The sequence below is a fragment of the Mixophyes fleayi genome, chromosome 9 (assembly GCF_038048845.1).
Source record: "Mixophyes fleayi isolate aMixFle1 chromosome 9, aMixFle1.hap1, whole genome shotgun sequence".
NCBI lineage: Eukaryota > Metazoa > Chordata > Amphibia > Anura > Limnodynastidae > Mixophyes > Mixophyes fleayi.
In genome coordinates this window covers 101485386-101499691 of record NC_134410.1, presented here as the reverse complement: position 1 = coordinate 101499691, position 14306 = coordinate 101485386, and the positions used below count along the sequence as shown (strand labels likewise).

Below are 14306 nucleotides of genomic sequence, written 5' to 3'. Positions count from 1 at the left end.
CCAGCTTCTTTATATGGACCTGACCTTATGTCTTCAGAGAGCCGACTAGCCCTACATTGTAAACTAAATTAAGTACTGGAGTCATATTTTTTATTTCAACTAAAATATTAAAAAGTAAACAGTGCATGTCTGCGCTTTGAACATTGATAGACTTAGACCCATTTCAATGAATTCACACAAATACTGGATCACCAACAAAATGGCTGCCTCCACTCTGTGTAGGAGACAAGAAAACTTTGAAGAGGGCCTCCTAGTAAATGTCGCAAAACTGTTCAAAATGTTTCTTCCAATTAGGTGTACAAAAGCCATTTACCCTATATTGCAACTTTATAACTGTCTCTAAAAAAGTGCAGGTAGCCCATATACTATTCAAAATCAAACAGTCTTTTTAATAATAAGAGTGGTAGTCTGTGATTTCAAATGGAGAATTCACCAAGCAGCACATTGACTGGAAAAGCACAGGAAGATTATGATTACATTTATCAGTCACTTCCAGAACCATATAAACTGTATTCAATAGTATATATATGAATTACATTCAATACCTAGACAAGTTCAGCTGAGTCAACAGATATGTCCAATAATGATCTGTTCTATTTCAGTAACAATATAAACAAGCATTGGGTAATTTTAGGGGCAATTACCAGGTATCACTGCAGATATCGCAGTTTGTGTGAACAGCATAATGCTAGCAATATGGGAGACATAGCAAAATCATCCGTTACAACATGAGGAAGGGAGCAGAGACCCAAATAACTGGTTGCAGCACCTATTTTCATAAATGCCCCACCATAATGGGAACATGATGTTCTACTGACTAGCAAAGTTAAGTGTTTGCACCTATAAGCAATGTCAGAGGCTGTAACATTATTATATGCAGCAAACAAATACACTGAGGAAGCGGAACTCAGAATGTACAACGGTTGATACTCGAATAAGAAATTTAAAATGTAACATTTTATTCACAGTAATATCTGTCTCCACGTGTATCAGTCCAGAAAACTTCAGAAAAAAAAAAAAGTGCATACAAGTAAAGTGTCAAGACTGATTAAAAAAAATGAAAAACAAATCATGAAAAATTGATTAACTATATACTTTTATGTTTGTCAGAACATTAATAACTCTTCACCAAGTTGTTTCTTCTGTTCAACTGTCTAATGAACAATATCACATGATTTTCCACACCCATGTATTTATTTAGCTTAATTGAGTAATCAACTAACCCGCAGAACTCAGTCTGATGCAATGGCACTACTGATGCCACAAAACCTGCAGCTTTTAAAAGAAAAGATGTACTTGCTTTTGTTAGAGATGTGGCTTCAGAATCCTGAATGTATGGAAAGTTGTGGACATGCTGCAGGAAAAAAAAAATCTGCCCAGAGTCTCAAAACATATATTTTGTGATATTGTGTAAGACAAAAAATCAAAACGTTTACCATCTGTAATAGATTATGGAGGAACTGAGGTGTATTCTGTGTATGGTATTTCTTAACATCATCATCTCCTTCACTACTGGAACAATAATCAGACCAACTCCTTCACTACTGGAACAATAATCAGATCAAATTCGTCTGTGCATGTGCAACTCAACCATAGTAAGAACTTTGACACGTGGTTATGGCCTGACCGCTGGAGATGGTCGATTTTAAGTAGGTCGTATCTCCAGTTACAACTGTTAGCAGGTGTATCTCTTGCAGGAATTTGATAATGATCATCATTATATTTATATATTTGCTCTATTTCTTTTTTTTTACTCACAATTAAAAACATCAGTCATCTCAAGCTGATTGTTGTATCTAGTATATCATCTTGGGTAGTGTATATAGTATACAGCGACCGCCTCAACATAAGCTTAGAGCGCATCTTGATGCGACTACATTCTTGCACACTATTTTGAGTTGTACCGATAAATGCGAAGTAGCCCAGTAGGAGTGCAACTTAGTGGCCCACATTTTATGTGCGTATTTGGGTAGCAGCATCATGTTCAATTTTAAATAATACCGAATATCTCTATCTCGCCATTTCCTGACAGGGAGCTGCAAAGATGAACTCTCCAAACTCCGTTGTATATTGTAAGAGCAAAGGAGATTCTCTGAAAACAAATTTATTCTGTTCCAACTGTCTATATAGTTTTTTTAAATGTGAATGTGTAAAGAGTCTTCTTCCAATAAATGACTTAATTGTTAATATACTAAGAGCAATCCAAAGTTCAAGCCGTAGAACACCGGAGCACCCAATAACCAACAAAAATAAAATTATGCAAGTCAACTCCGCAGTTAAACCTATAAAAAAACATGCCAAATAAAATATATATTTTTGTGTAAGCTAAATTAATAGCAAAAAAGGCCTCCAGATCTGTTATACTATATTCAGTGACTATAGTACAGTTCAACCTTGGTCAAAAGCAAGAGTCTATCTTAGCAGATTATGCAGTAAAACATTAAAGGTAACGTTGTCTTGAAGTAAATATTTAACGGTATTCTACCTCCCCTGCGATGGCAGAACTGCAGGGTCCGATGTCCAGGACCCCTGTATGAGAATGAGGATAGGACACTTATTTGTATACTTCAAAGTCTTTGTCAAAGGCTCTGTCAGCAGAAAAGAGGTAAAGTTAGCAACACTGCCCACACTTATGCCCAGTATTTTTTCTTTACAGCACATGCGCAAAACTATTACCAATAGAAGAGTGAGTATTTCAGAATGTAAGTTGCACTGCTTTAACAAATATAAATACAAAGGGGGCACACTGCCGGCCATTACAGTAAGGAATCTCCACTAAATGAGCAGAGTTTCCATCCTCAATAAAAGCTCCATGTATCTGTGTGTACTTATACGGAGACACAATATGCTAAATTAAATCTTCCCCAAAGACTGGTTTGCACATAAAAAAAATCCATTGTCTAGTATTTCATTAAATAGATTTCATTCTGCTAGATGTCTGAAAACTTTGCACTTTTTAATGTCAAAACGTTGCTCGTTACAACATACAGTGACAGGACAGCAGTGTAGCTATAACATTTTGCCAGCTACTCAAAAATAGCATGACATGTTTATATTTCATTTTATGTTCCATTTAGAGAAAGCCAGCTATTCATTAGTATACAGCCACAGAAACCTCATCTCCATGGATCAATGCTTAGTGCTATAACCGCATCTGCATTGCAATACATATGCATATACCTGTATAACTACATCAATTTCATAGGTCTTGGATGGGTCATATCTTACTTGATATTCAGCCATTTCCTTGACACATATGAACACAGACTAACCCAGAGTTCTAGAAGTAGTATTCTAAAAAATATTTATTTGCAAATGTTTATTTTTTCAATAAAAAAAAATGGAGCTCTGAAGCCAATAAACACAGGACACCTGTCCATAAAGAACTTGGAAGCTGTAAAGGTCATACATTCATCAGCCCTTGTAGGTGGGATTGTAAACTTACTTGGAGGACCCCCAAGTCCCAATCATTCTTGGTGCAAGAAAGGAGGGACTATATTATAGTGTACTATGTATGCAACTCTACTGTTTTTACAATAGTGAAAACTGTGTGTTAAACTGACCTTACCTTCCATTCTGGGGGAGTATATTTACTAAACTGTGGGTTTGAAAAAGTGGAGATGTTGCCTATAGCAACCAATCAGATTCTAGTTATCATTTATTTAGTACATTCTACAAAAGGACAGCTAAAATCTGATTGGTTGCTATAGGCAACACCTCCACTTTTTCAAACCCACAGTTTAGTACATATACCCCTAGGAGTAGCAAAGTGAAGCTGGCTAATCTATCTCTTCCATTCTGCTAAATGATTTTATAACATCAGAGCAAAATGGGGACTTGCGCTAGTAACATAAAGCATGTACAAGATTCAATTGCACCAGTACTGGGAGCTTAATGAATATTCATTGTGTCATTTAGTTGGTGCTACCTTCTATGGGGACTGAGGGCATTAAACACCAGCTAGTAAAAAGGTTGGATTTAAAATTAATAATAAAAAAAAGTTTAATTTAGTGTCAGACTGTAGTAATAAAAATATGACACCTGACAGCTGCAGAATGTTTTTGTTTGCAGGTGTATGTTGTAAAAGCAGAGCACACCTCTTCATAACCCATATTACAGGTAATACTTATGATATTTCTGTTTACAGAGAGTACTCTATGTTTACCTGTTAATTCTTGATTTACACTTATTCTTCCCCTCTTCAAACCTACCCTGCTGGGAGCTATTTTGTTTTTAGTAGAATGGTACTTTATAATAGAATGCCTCTGAATCTATATACTGTAGTATGCCACTGGCATTAATATGGCTGTTAGCAAAGGAGAGGAAATGAAACAGAATAAGAATACATTTCTTGGGGAAAATAAAAGAGTAAGAAAGTTAATATAAAATCAGAAAGCGTTAATTCATAGTGACCTAACCACTTCAAATGAAAAATCGCTCCTATTTGTCATTACAGTTATGTTTCAAAAGCCAAGTGTCATTTTGTTAGGTCATATTTGCTTCATGAGCACAATGAACACAGCATTAACTGCACAGTTACTAAGGGAATGATGTGTGCATGTAGTACGTTTCCCTTTAAAGAAAATAATTTATGGTGCGGGGAAAACATACTTTACACATCTAGTGAATATTATACAATGCATCAAGAATTTGGAGGGTTCTTAAAATATCTTTGCATTACAATAGATAGAAAATATAAGCTCTAGGCGTTTAGTGAATAGCCCAAGTGATCAGTGAATTTCACAAACAAAACACATAAAAATTAGACATGCAGTAAGGCTGCTTCCTATCTTGTAAGCACCTGTTTGTCAGTGCAATACCTATTAAATATCCAAGGAAGATCAGCGTGTTTCCAGCGCCTTTTGCTGCCTTGCCTTCTTCATGGGGTGTAAATGAAATCCGTGGGGAACACACTGACCTGCCTTGGATAGCTTCTATAAAGCCTGTGAGAATTACAGATAAGCTGTGATTATTTTTTTTTAAATGTATGGGCATTTGAATGTCTTAAATCTTTTTTTAATAAAGCATGTTGTTTTATACTAGCAGATTTCTCATCTATTTATGTTGAATTGAAGATTCTCATTACATTCACCATATATTCGGTACGCAGATTGATGTAAAGATTATATATAATATATATATATATATATATATATATATATTATATATACATATATATTAGTTTTTATGAAGGACATATTACACTATTATCTTCTATATTTGTGGAGCTTTACTGTTTCCAATATGGATACAGCTACATATTGAAAATTTGAAAAGGAATCCTCAGACCCCTGAAAATCACAATAAGCAGAATTGTCATCATCATTTGGTACGCGGTGACTCGCTATAATAAAGCGTTCACAAACATTGTACTGCATATTACAGGATGTTTGGCACTTCTGTTTTTTATCTTTGTGTTACACCTGTCCTGCAGACTACTTAAGTTAAGCAAAAGGAAACCATGATAGCACTTAAAATAGTATTTTCTAAATATATATATATACGCACTGACTTTTCCTAAATGGTAATATCTAGGTTATCAAAGAGAAGCAGCATGCCGCACACGCAGAACACTTTTAAAGTGTGGCACTCTGAATTCAACACAACATATTTCTAAACTGTAACTTTACTAGTTTTTTTTGGGATTTCCTGATGTACAAATGTGTCTTCACATTTTACATCTGGTAATGATGACAGAATATGACTGAGCCAGCAGTATGGCAAAAAGCCATGAATAATTTATAAACATGATTGCCTTGTAATTCCTACTGCTCCTACATTAACCCTTTAAGTAAGCACCCAGACACTGGTAAACCCAAAAAGAAAATTACTGAATGTAAATATAATTGGTATCTGGGCCTTTATCACTGGTATTGCCTTTTTCACTTACTTGGATTTTAAACCCTATTCTTCTAATTCCAACTTCAAATACTGTTGCATAGGATATTCAGCAAGGTAATAAAGTATATGTGAGGTGCGATAATAATTCTTCATATGTCAAGTTCACAATGAATGTTGCAAAACCAAACAAAAAGCATGTTAATATTATGTATTAATATTATTCCATGGAACCCTGAAGATGTCTGAATTTGTAGCATATCAGTAAGCCTAATTTTTATTTTTTTTGAATGCAGACGCAATTAAGGGCATTAAATACTTGAAAATATTCACACACCTCCTGAACTTAGCCATAAATGCTTTATTCTCAACTTGTTTAATTGTATTTAAAATTGACTTAATTGAATTTTATGTACAAATGGGAGTCCACTATCCCTATTCAACAGGAAAAGCGATGAGCTTTTAGCACTGCTAGACTATCTACATAAAATATTCTATGGTAGAACGCAAATACAGACTTTTGGAACCAAGCAAATGGCTGATTTGAAAAACCTTTGAACTAAGGGGAGGTCAGCAGCAGCTATTTATACATCGCCACTAATTCCGCAGCGCTATACAGAGAACTCACTCACATCATGCGGCTTGTAGCCATTAAAGCATTTATGACTGCAGTCTGAATCTTTAATGTGCTGGATTTCAGACCAATGCTTGGACTGTCCAAGAGCTTTATCACCACTGAAGAACAGAAACATCCAAGTACATTTTGGATAGAATAGGTTTTGTGGTCTTAAGCAGTGTTGATTATACCTTATCTGATAATGTCTTTGATTTTAAACTGCTCCATTAAACATCCAATCTGGCAGATGAATGTTTTATTTCTGCATTTAGTAGCGGTCCCTGAAACAAGATATTCCTATTGGCTGTAAGGTTTCTATTAATTGCATTAGAAGAACAAGTCACACTCTTTTTGTCACAATGGTATCAGTATGGCCCTGGTCTTCCATCATTTTCAGTACTCTCACTATGATGGTTGTGGAGGAAAAAGCATAAGTTAGTGAATAATTCCACCTCTGTGATAGGGCATCTACCTCCAACTAGTGCATCTCTGTGGTTTAGGGAGTAGAATGTGAGAACATGTTTTTCTTTGTATCAAACATCTATTTCCAGACTGTACCATTTCATATGTATCCTTATAAGTAGTTCTAGGCCTACAAAACATTTCATCCGACTTAGATATTGGTCTCTCAGAAAATCCACAAATTATCTCCCCTTTCAGATGAATGGTTAACAATGCTGAGATGTTTTCTTCTACTCAACTGAATATTTTTACTGCAAGATTCCTCAAATGAGAGCTTCCTAAGCATCCCTACTTGTTCTGCTGACCGAAAGCTAGCAGATAATCTCTGCAAGGTCTTCTAGACCACATCCCCTGTAGTATAAAGACAGCCTCTACTACTGTCAAAGCCTTTGGAGCATCACATCGTCCAAGTGGTCTTTCCATCCCTACTTGCATACATCAGTGGTAATTACAATGGAGTTTTTCAGTGTACAAGTGAGTCTCTTGTAAAAGAGAGAGGGAGAGATATCTAATGTATCCTACAAGGAGAGATAGTATTATATATATATCAATCTTACAATTGTGCCAGACAAAGGCCACTTACACATGGGCATATATATGTGATTCCCAAGCCATGATGTCTGTGTATCACCTATTTAATGACAACTCCCACCTTAAACGTTTATTGGGAAATCTTCAACTACATCTCTGGTCTTTAGTTTGTTGCTGACCATTAACTTGCTCGATCACTTGTGTCCTTAACACTTGAATTGTTTCCTGGTACACTGATTTTCCTGTAACCCTGTTCCCTAGGTTGCTATTGAACCCAACAATTTTATGTCTCACTCTGGACAGTTTCTGGATTTACTTCAGTGTTCCTCTTTCAATGTGCACCTTTGCTTTCTGCAGTCTCGTCCCTCCAAACATACCTTTCATCAATACTGCGCCCTGTGTTATCTCCAACAAAAAACTTACCCCAACAACTGTATGAGAAGCGGTCTAACTGTCTCAGGTAATGGAAAATCATAACATTTACATCTAGTTTTGATATTTGAACTCCATTACAGACATTTGATAGACAGCTTTGAAAATGGGCGATTATTTCATTATTCATAATCACAATTCTAGAATTCCAAACAGCGGCTGTGTATATTATTCTTTTACATAAAGGTAAGTTTCCAATATTCTGCTATACCATTCCAAGATACACATCCCTTCAGGCACATTTCAAATAATCTAATACTGAGGATAAACAACAAAATATCTCAATGTTTGCTACATCCAGTAGACTGGTATTCACATTCCCAATGCTTTTTCTAGGGACCCATGACCTCACATATTGTGGACCACTATACCATACTAGATGGTCTTACTGTGTGCTGTGACCCCATTATACGGTCTGTGGGGTCCTCTCTGCACAGACAAAGTTCTTATCAGCCAATGTTACAAAGTACAGTTAAGGCAGTCCTCCACTGTGACAACCATGGCTTCATGGTCACATTGTCAGGTTTAGAGGAGCCTTAGCAATCAATATACACTGAAAGATTGTTTCCCAGGACTGGCTATTATGACTAGCTTGTCAGAGAAAAGAAGGTATATAAGGCAGTTATTGGTCAATATTAAATATCCAGGTGTATGTATGGCACACAAGCATTTTCAGAGAAATTTTCTAAACTTGGCACTTCCTTAGGACAAATAGCAAATATTTAAACAGCAATAGATCATTTACACAAATGTACAACATGTCCAACTAACACTACACTCAAACACCACCAGTGTCTCTCTCCATACCTATCTGTGCCCCTTGTAAATCCATGGAGAAGCCAGACTCTGCTTTAGAGATTGTCAAGACAAAACTTTCAAGACTAAGGGGTAAATTTATCAGGTTGCGAGTTTGAAAGAGGGGAGATGTTGCCTTTAGCAACCAATCAGATTCTAGTTATCATTTATTTATTACATTCTACAAAATAACAGCTAGAATCTGATTGACTGCTATAGGCAACATCTCCACTTTTTTTAAACCGCAGACTGATAAATTTACCATCCGGTATATGGCGGACAAAGGAATATTTTGTTTTTAGGCATGATTTGTTACCATCATTAATAGGGACAATGCAACTGGGGTACAACTGCTTCATGTACCATCAAGGTGCTGGCAATTTACATTACTTGGACAAAAGGATAACTCCTGACATAGTAACGGAGAGTTTCCTAAGCAAAGACGCCTAAAAAACACATTTTCATTGTTACTTAAAATAACTGCAAGAAATTTTGTTAAGAACTTATTTTCCATTTATTTGCCTTTAAATGCTCAGTCAAATGTATTCCATTTAACAGAAGTGTAATTGTCCTATACTGGTTATGATGTAGAACTATTATTTATTTGTATTTATTTGTTTTAGAAATGTTATTTTGTACATTTTACTTTCCCTTTAACAATGTTCAAACTGCATTAATAACAATGTGGTAGTGCAGGTCACACCCCCAGCAAGAGTTCAAGGGGATGCTTAGCGCAGCCATTTTTCGGGGTGCGGGAGGGCCACCATTTTAAGTTGTTGGACTAAATTGGTTTGACAGTTCTGTATTAAAGAACAGACAGAGCCCTGGAAAAAACAGCTGCATGTAGCACCACCAGCCCTTTTAACAGGAACCATTTGAACCACAAAGAGACTACCCTGGGTGATCTCTATCTGCTTGAAACAACACATCTCCATGATTTTCTTGACAATCAAAGGACACTATGCATATGAATCAGAGACCCAAGAGCCCATGTAGAATCTACAGAGGTTGCAAACTGGGCCACAACAGATACTATATATAATAGTCATAGTAAAAGGGTTAAGCAAAACAACAAAGGATACTAAAGGTCATAGGATAACAACATATGAATGGCCTAATGTTAAAAAAAAGAAGGCAATTCAAAATGAACACTCCCAGAACGTATGCAAGTTGTTATAATAAATTGGCACTTGTCCTACACCAGGACCTACCTAGCGTAGTACAGTGCAATTTTCAGCTTCTGTTTTGGGGATTTTCAGTTTTCTTGTGCACATTTCTATAAATGTAATCCTAAGCATAAGCAAACAGGTTTCAAATGCCTTGCATAGAAATGTAATACAAGATGAACACCACCTCCAATATAAAAAGTGCACCTAAGGCCTCTTTTTATAACATTAGTCCATTATGTTGGATGTATTCTGAAGAACGAAGCCATCACTAATGGAATCAAGTTAGCATATACCTCATATCACACAAGTTACAAATAGTGATTGATAATCCCAGGCATATGAACAAAATGTATGTGCAATTACACAACAAGCTGCATTTTCCTAAATATTTTTGAGATTTCAAGGGTGACAGCTATACAGAAACTTCTTTAACACATACCTAGAATAGACAAGCTGGTCCTTGAAAAAAAAAAACAGTGTGTTCATAAGCAAATAAAAAATATGTACAGTAATACCAGTGCAGTTGATGAAATTGAATATGTTGTGCAAATATGGGGCAGGGACTGATATGAATGAGTTCTCTGTACAGCGCTGCAGAATCAGTGGCGCTATATAAATAAATGGTGATGATGAAATAGCATTGGAGAAAATTGTTCAAATTAACATATTAAACAGCAACAATGTTTTGCAGAAATATTACACAAATACAGTAGTGTAACAGACTGGTAGAGCACTGCACAGCTTTTACACTAACCAGGTAGCAGGTGACTGAAAAATCTCACAGCAAATACTATAGTTATAATATAAATAAAGTGCAGCACAGAGCTAATGCCTACTTTTCATCTCATTGGCGTCACTCAAGTGACAAAAACCCCAAAATATGGGGGGGAAACCAGCAAACAGAACTAAATTACTACTTTGTGTGCTACCTCTCTGCACTTGTTTTATAAATGTATGTTGAATAAGACTTTATTGCTGTTTGAGTCAGTTACACATATTCTTCAATTACAGGGTAATGTAATATATCTGTACAGTACATAATACTGTAATACTAATGCCTACATACCAATGCCCAAGAAAAATATATATTTTTAACGTTACCCACACACCTTCACCATGAACAGCAATGAATTTGTAAATAGACATTAAAAACATCCCCCAATACCATCCTACAGGTATGTATATACGACCATACATGTGTAAGTTTTGCTGACATTGCTTCTCATACTGCTACCAGATAACAACAAGAAACACATTGACGTTACCCGTCCCCCGGACACTTACTTTACCCTGGAGCCCATTGTCTCCGGTGTCCGGTGTCCAGTGTCCGGGGTACTCTCCCTCACTCACAGAGCGCCATGGTCACGGAGCCGCGATCCAGCCGTATAGGCTGTTGGGAGTTGTAGTTCAGGAACAGCACCCATACCTCCAGAAAAAACAAGAAAAAACTACAGCTCCCAGCATACAACGGGAGCCTGGCAGTCTCTGGCTCAGCCCATGGCGCAGTGCGCAGGGAGACCGGGCCTGTCACATTCTGGGAGTGACCGGGGCCTGGAGACACCCCTTGACTGGGCCAGGAAAGATCATGTCCGAGACTTAGCCAATGGGCGTGCGGGAGGGAGAATATAAAGTCGGGATGACTGACACGGATCAATGAGGGAAGGGTAATACATGTTTCATCTGAGGACATGGCAAGGCACAAGATGGGATGGGGGGAGTCTTTGAGATGTAAATGGAGTAGGAGTAGGAGTGAGAGAAGTATGGAAAGCAGCGAGGGTTTGCCTAAAATGTAATTAACTAATTAATAAAGGTCACGTTATACATGTACTTTTATGTATATCTGCTCAATAAAATGTGTTGTGCCTACCAGAAATATACATGGAAATATATTTAAAGGGCCCAGTTTTTACCAATAGGAAGATTGCTATGTGCAAGCAGCACAGCAACAACTAACAACACAGGCTTGCTTTTTTTGTAGAAGACAATTATTCATATGGGTAACTATATGTATATATCAGTTAATTTTTAGTACAGGTGCATGAAACTTAGACTCTGCAATGTTTTACATTTGTATTATTGTAGATTAAATTAACACCCTATGTGTCAAAGATCCCCTCCAAATAGCTATTGGGCCTGAGTCATTAAGGAAACTGCAGATAAGTTAAATATTGATAAGTTAAATATTGGCTCTTTTTACATCTAACATATAAATACTTAATAGCTTTATTTTTACACTGAAATTTAAAGTTGATCTAGGACATGCCCTATCCTAACTATAAATCTGTCCCCACATTTTAAATTTACCTCCCCCTCCAATGTACAATGCAACATCGTTTTGTCCAAAGTTGCACCTTTTTTTATGCTTTGCTGTCCTTAATAACTCAGGCTAATTATATCTAACTTATATAACCTCCTTGTCAGCTCAAGACAGACCAACTGCCCAGCCCACGAACTTAAGTGGGAGGCTGACTTTGGCAGGCCACCAAATGAGGACACCTGGTAAACAATCAGAGAGCGGGTCTCAAGAACCTCTATCTCCTCTCTTGTTTAAGAAAATGCTTACAAAATCTATTTTAGGGGATCGATGTTGGGGGGGTAGGTGCGCAGTGAATGAGGATCATTCCTCCATATCTGGTGGTCCTGCCTAAAGATTGCTCTGTTTTGGGATGATGTCCCTGGTCCTTACTTTTGGGCTCTCGAGAAATATGCAGAGAAACTGTCCATACAAATCCTTAATGCAGCCAGATGCCTAGTGGCTGAGAACTGGATAAAATCGGAACCCCCCCTCTAGACAACACCTCATCAATACAATATGGTTCCTGGCATCAATGGAAAAAAATTTCAACATACCTAAACAATAAATCCCACAAATTCTCCCAAATCAGGTGCAATTGGTTTATATATAATAGCTTCCCCCCCCCCCCCAGTTCACACGACACCAGCGCTTACCCTCAGGATACTTCAGCCCTCTTCTTATAGCCTGTCAAATTTGATGTTATATGTGGATTCTGTTTTCCTCAAATAGAGGACTGCTGGCCGCCGGGAGACCCTTGTCTGGTCTCTCTCTAAACCCCCCCCCCCTTACGTCCCTCTCCCTCCACCCCCCCCCATGTCCCTCTCCTCCCTCCGTTATTACATTACAGAAATTAGACCTCACACTCCAATATATCACGCAATGGTTTGGTATTTAATATTTTGATACAGTTCAGACCATATAATGGTCTTCCTACAGCTGCTGCATTCTCCTACATGCTGTTGCAGAATGCCGAAAATGACCCTAAATATTTCAGGACACAGACAGCATCTCCTGCTTGTCATTGTCATTTTTTTAAAAGTGCTGTACCACAAAGTTGATTGTGTGAGCAAAACAGGGAATGTGATGAAATTCTCCCCAATTTAGTGCTCTAACAATATTGGTGTTATCAGAAATCACATATCCTCAGGAGAGTCCAAGCAGGATAAGCCATGTTGCAATGTTTTTCAAACAGGTTGTCAGCGGTATTACCTCTGACCTGCGCCTTGTCTCGTCTCTGATAACCACCTCTCACTCCCGCCTACAAGACTTCTCCAATGCTGCTCCCCACTTATGGAATTCCCTACCATGCTCAATCAGACTTTCCCACAGCCTTCAAATCTTTAGATGCTCTTTGAAAACCCATCTTTTTTTTTAGAGGTGACCTTATCCTCAATAACACTATTCACACTAATGCACCCTCACAACTGTCCCAACCTACACTCTGAGCCACACTCGCTCCTCTTGTTTCAGCTGTGCCCTCTTCCCTTTAGAATGTAAGCTCTCTAATGAGCAGGGTCCTTCATAGCCTTTGTTTTCATGTCTCCATTAATTTTGTCTGTTCTTGTTATACGTATATGTCCTGTTTTATATATGTCATTCTCTTCCCTACTGTACGGCCCTATGGAGCATTGTGGCACCTTACAAATCTATGATAATAATAAAAATAATATGCCTCTTAGTGAAGCAGATGATACACAGAGTAGCCTGCCTCTGAAAGATCTGGCGTTGTTTGTTAGATGCTAGTGCTGTTCCTGATGGAATTTGGTAACGGGGACACAGAACCGCAATTCCTGCTGCATTAATGGTGGATAATGGACGCAGCTCTAATACTAGTATAGTCACCATGGTGTCTGTGATCCTCTGTGCGACTGTTTGATAGTTGCCATACTTGCTTCCTCTTGCAAAGGATTGTTTAACATTTAATTGTTGTAAACTATTAGTAGTCTTCTTCTTGGTCTACTTCTATGTTGAAGGGCCACCCCAGCAGCAGGAACAGCAGCAGTGGGCCTAACGCTCAAGGATTCTTCTGAGGAGTCCTGGATAGGGGATGAGTCATCTCACCTTAGCAAGTTTGATGCAGGACTAACTCCGATCACTTGTGAGGATAGTGATGATGAAGGTGTTGGGGGTATAGATTGCAGGTGCTGGGATCTAGCTGAGAGAAGGG

The 14306-nt window shown here is 37.7% G+C and overlaps 1 protein-coding gene across 6 annotated transcripts in view; it reads right to left on the bottom strand.

Moving 5' to 3' along the window:
• The window catches only part of DENND1A (DENN domain containing 1A), a 525768-nt gene extending 514514 nt beyond the window's left edge, over positions 1-11254 (bottom strand). For all 6 annotated transcript variants that reach the window (XM_075184725.1, XM_075184728.1, XM_075184727.1 and 3 more), the window contains exon 1: positions 11128-11254. In XM_075184725.1, the coding sequence (XP_075040826.1) occupies positions 11128-11144 (17 nt within the window). In that variant the 5' untranslated portion in view covers positions 11145-11254. The remainder of the gene's footprint in view (positions 1-11127) is intronic.
• Between the last annotated feature and the right edge of the window lie 3052 nt (positions 11255-14306).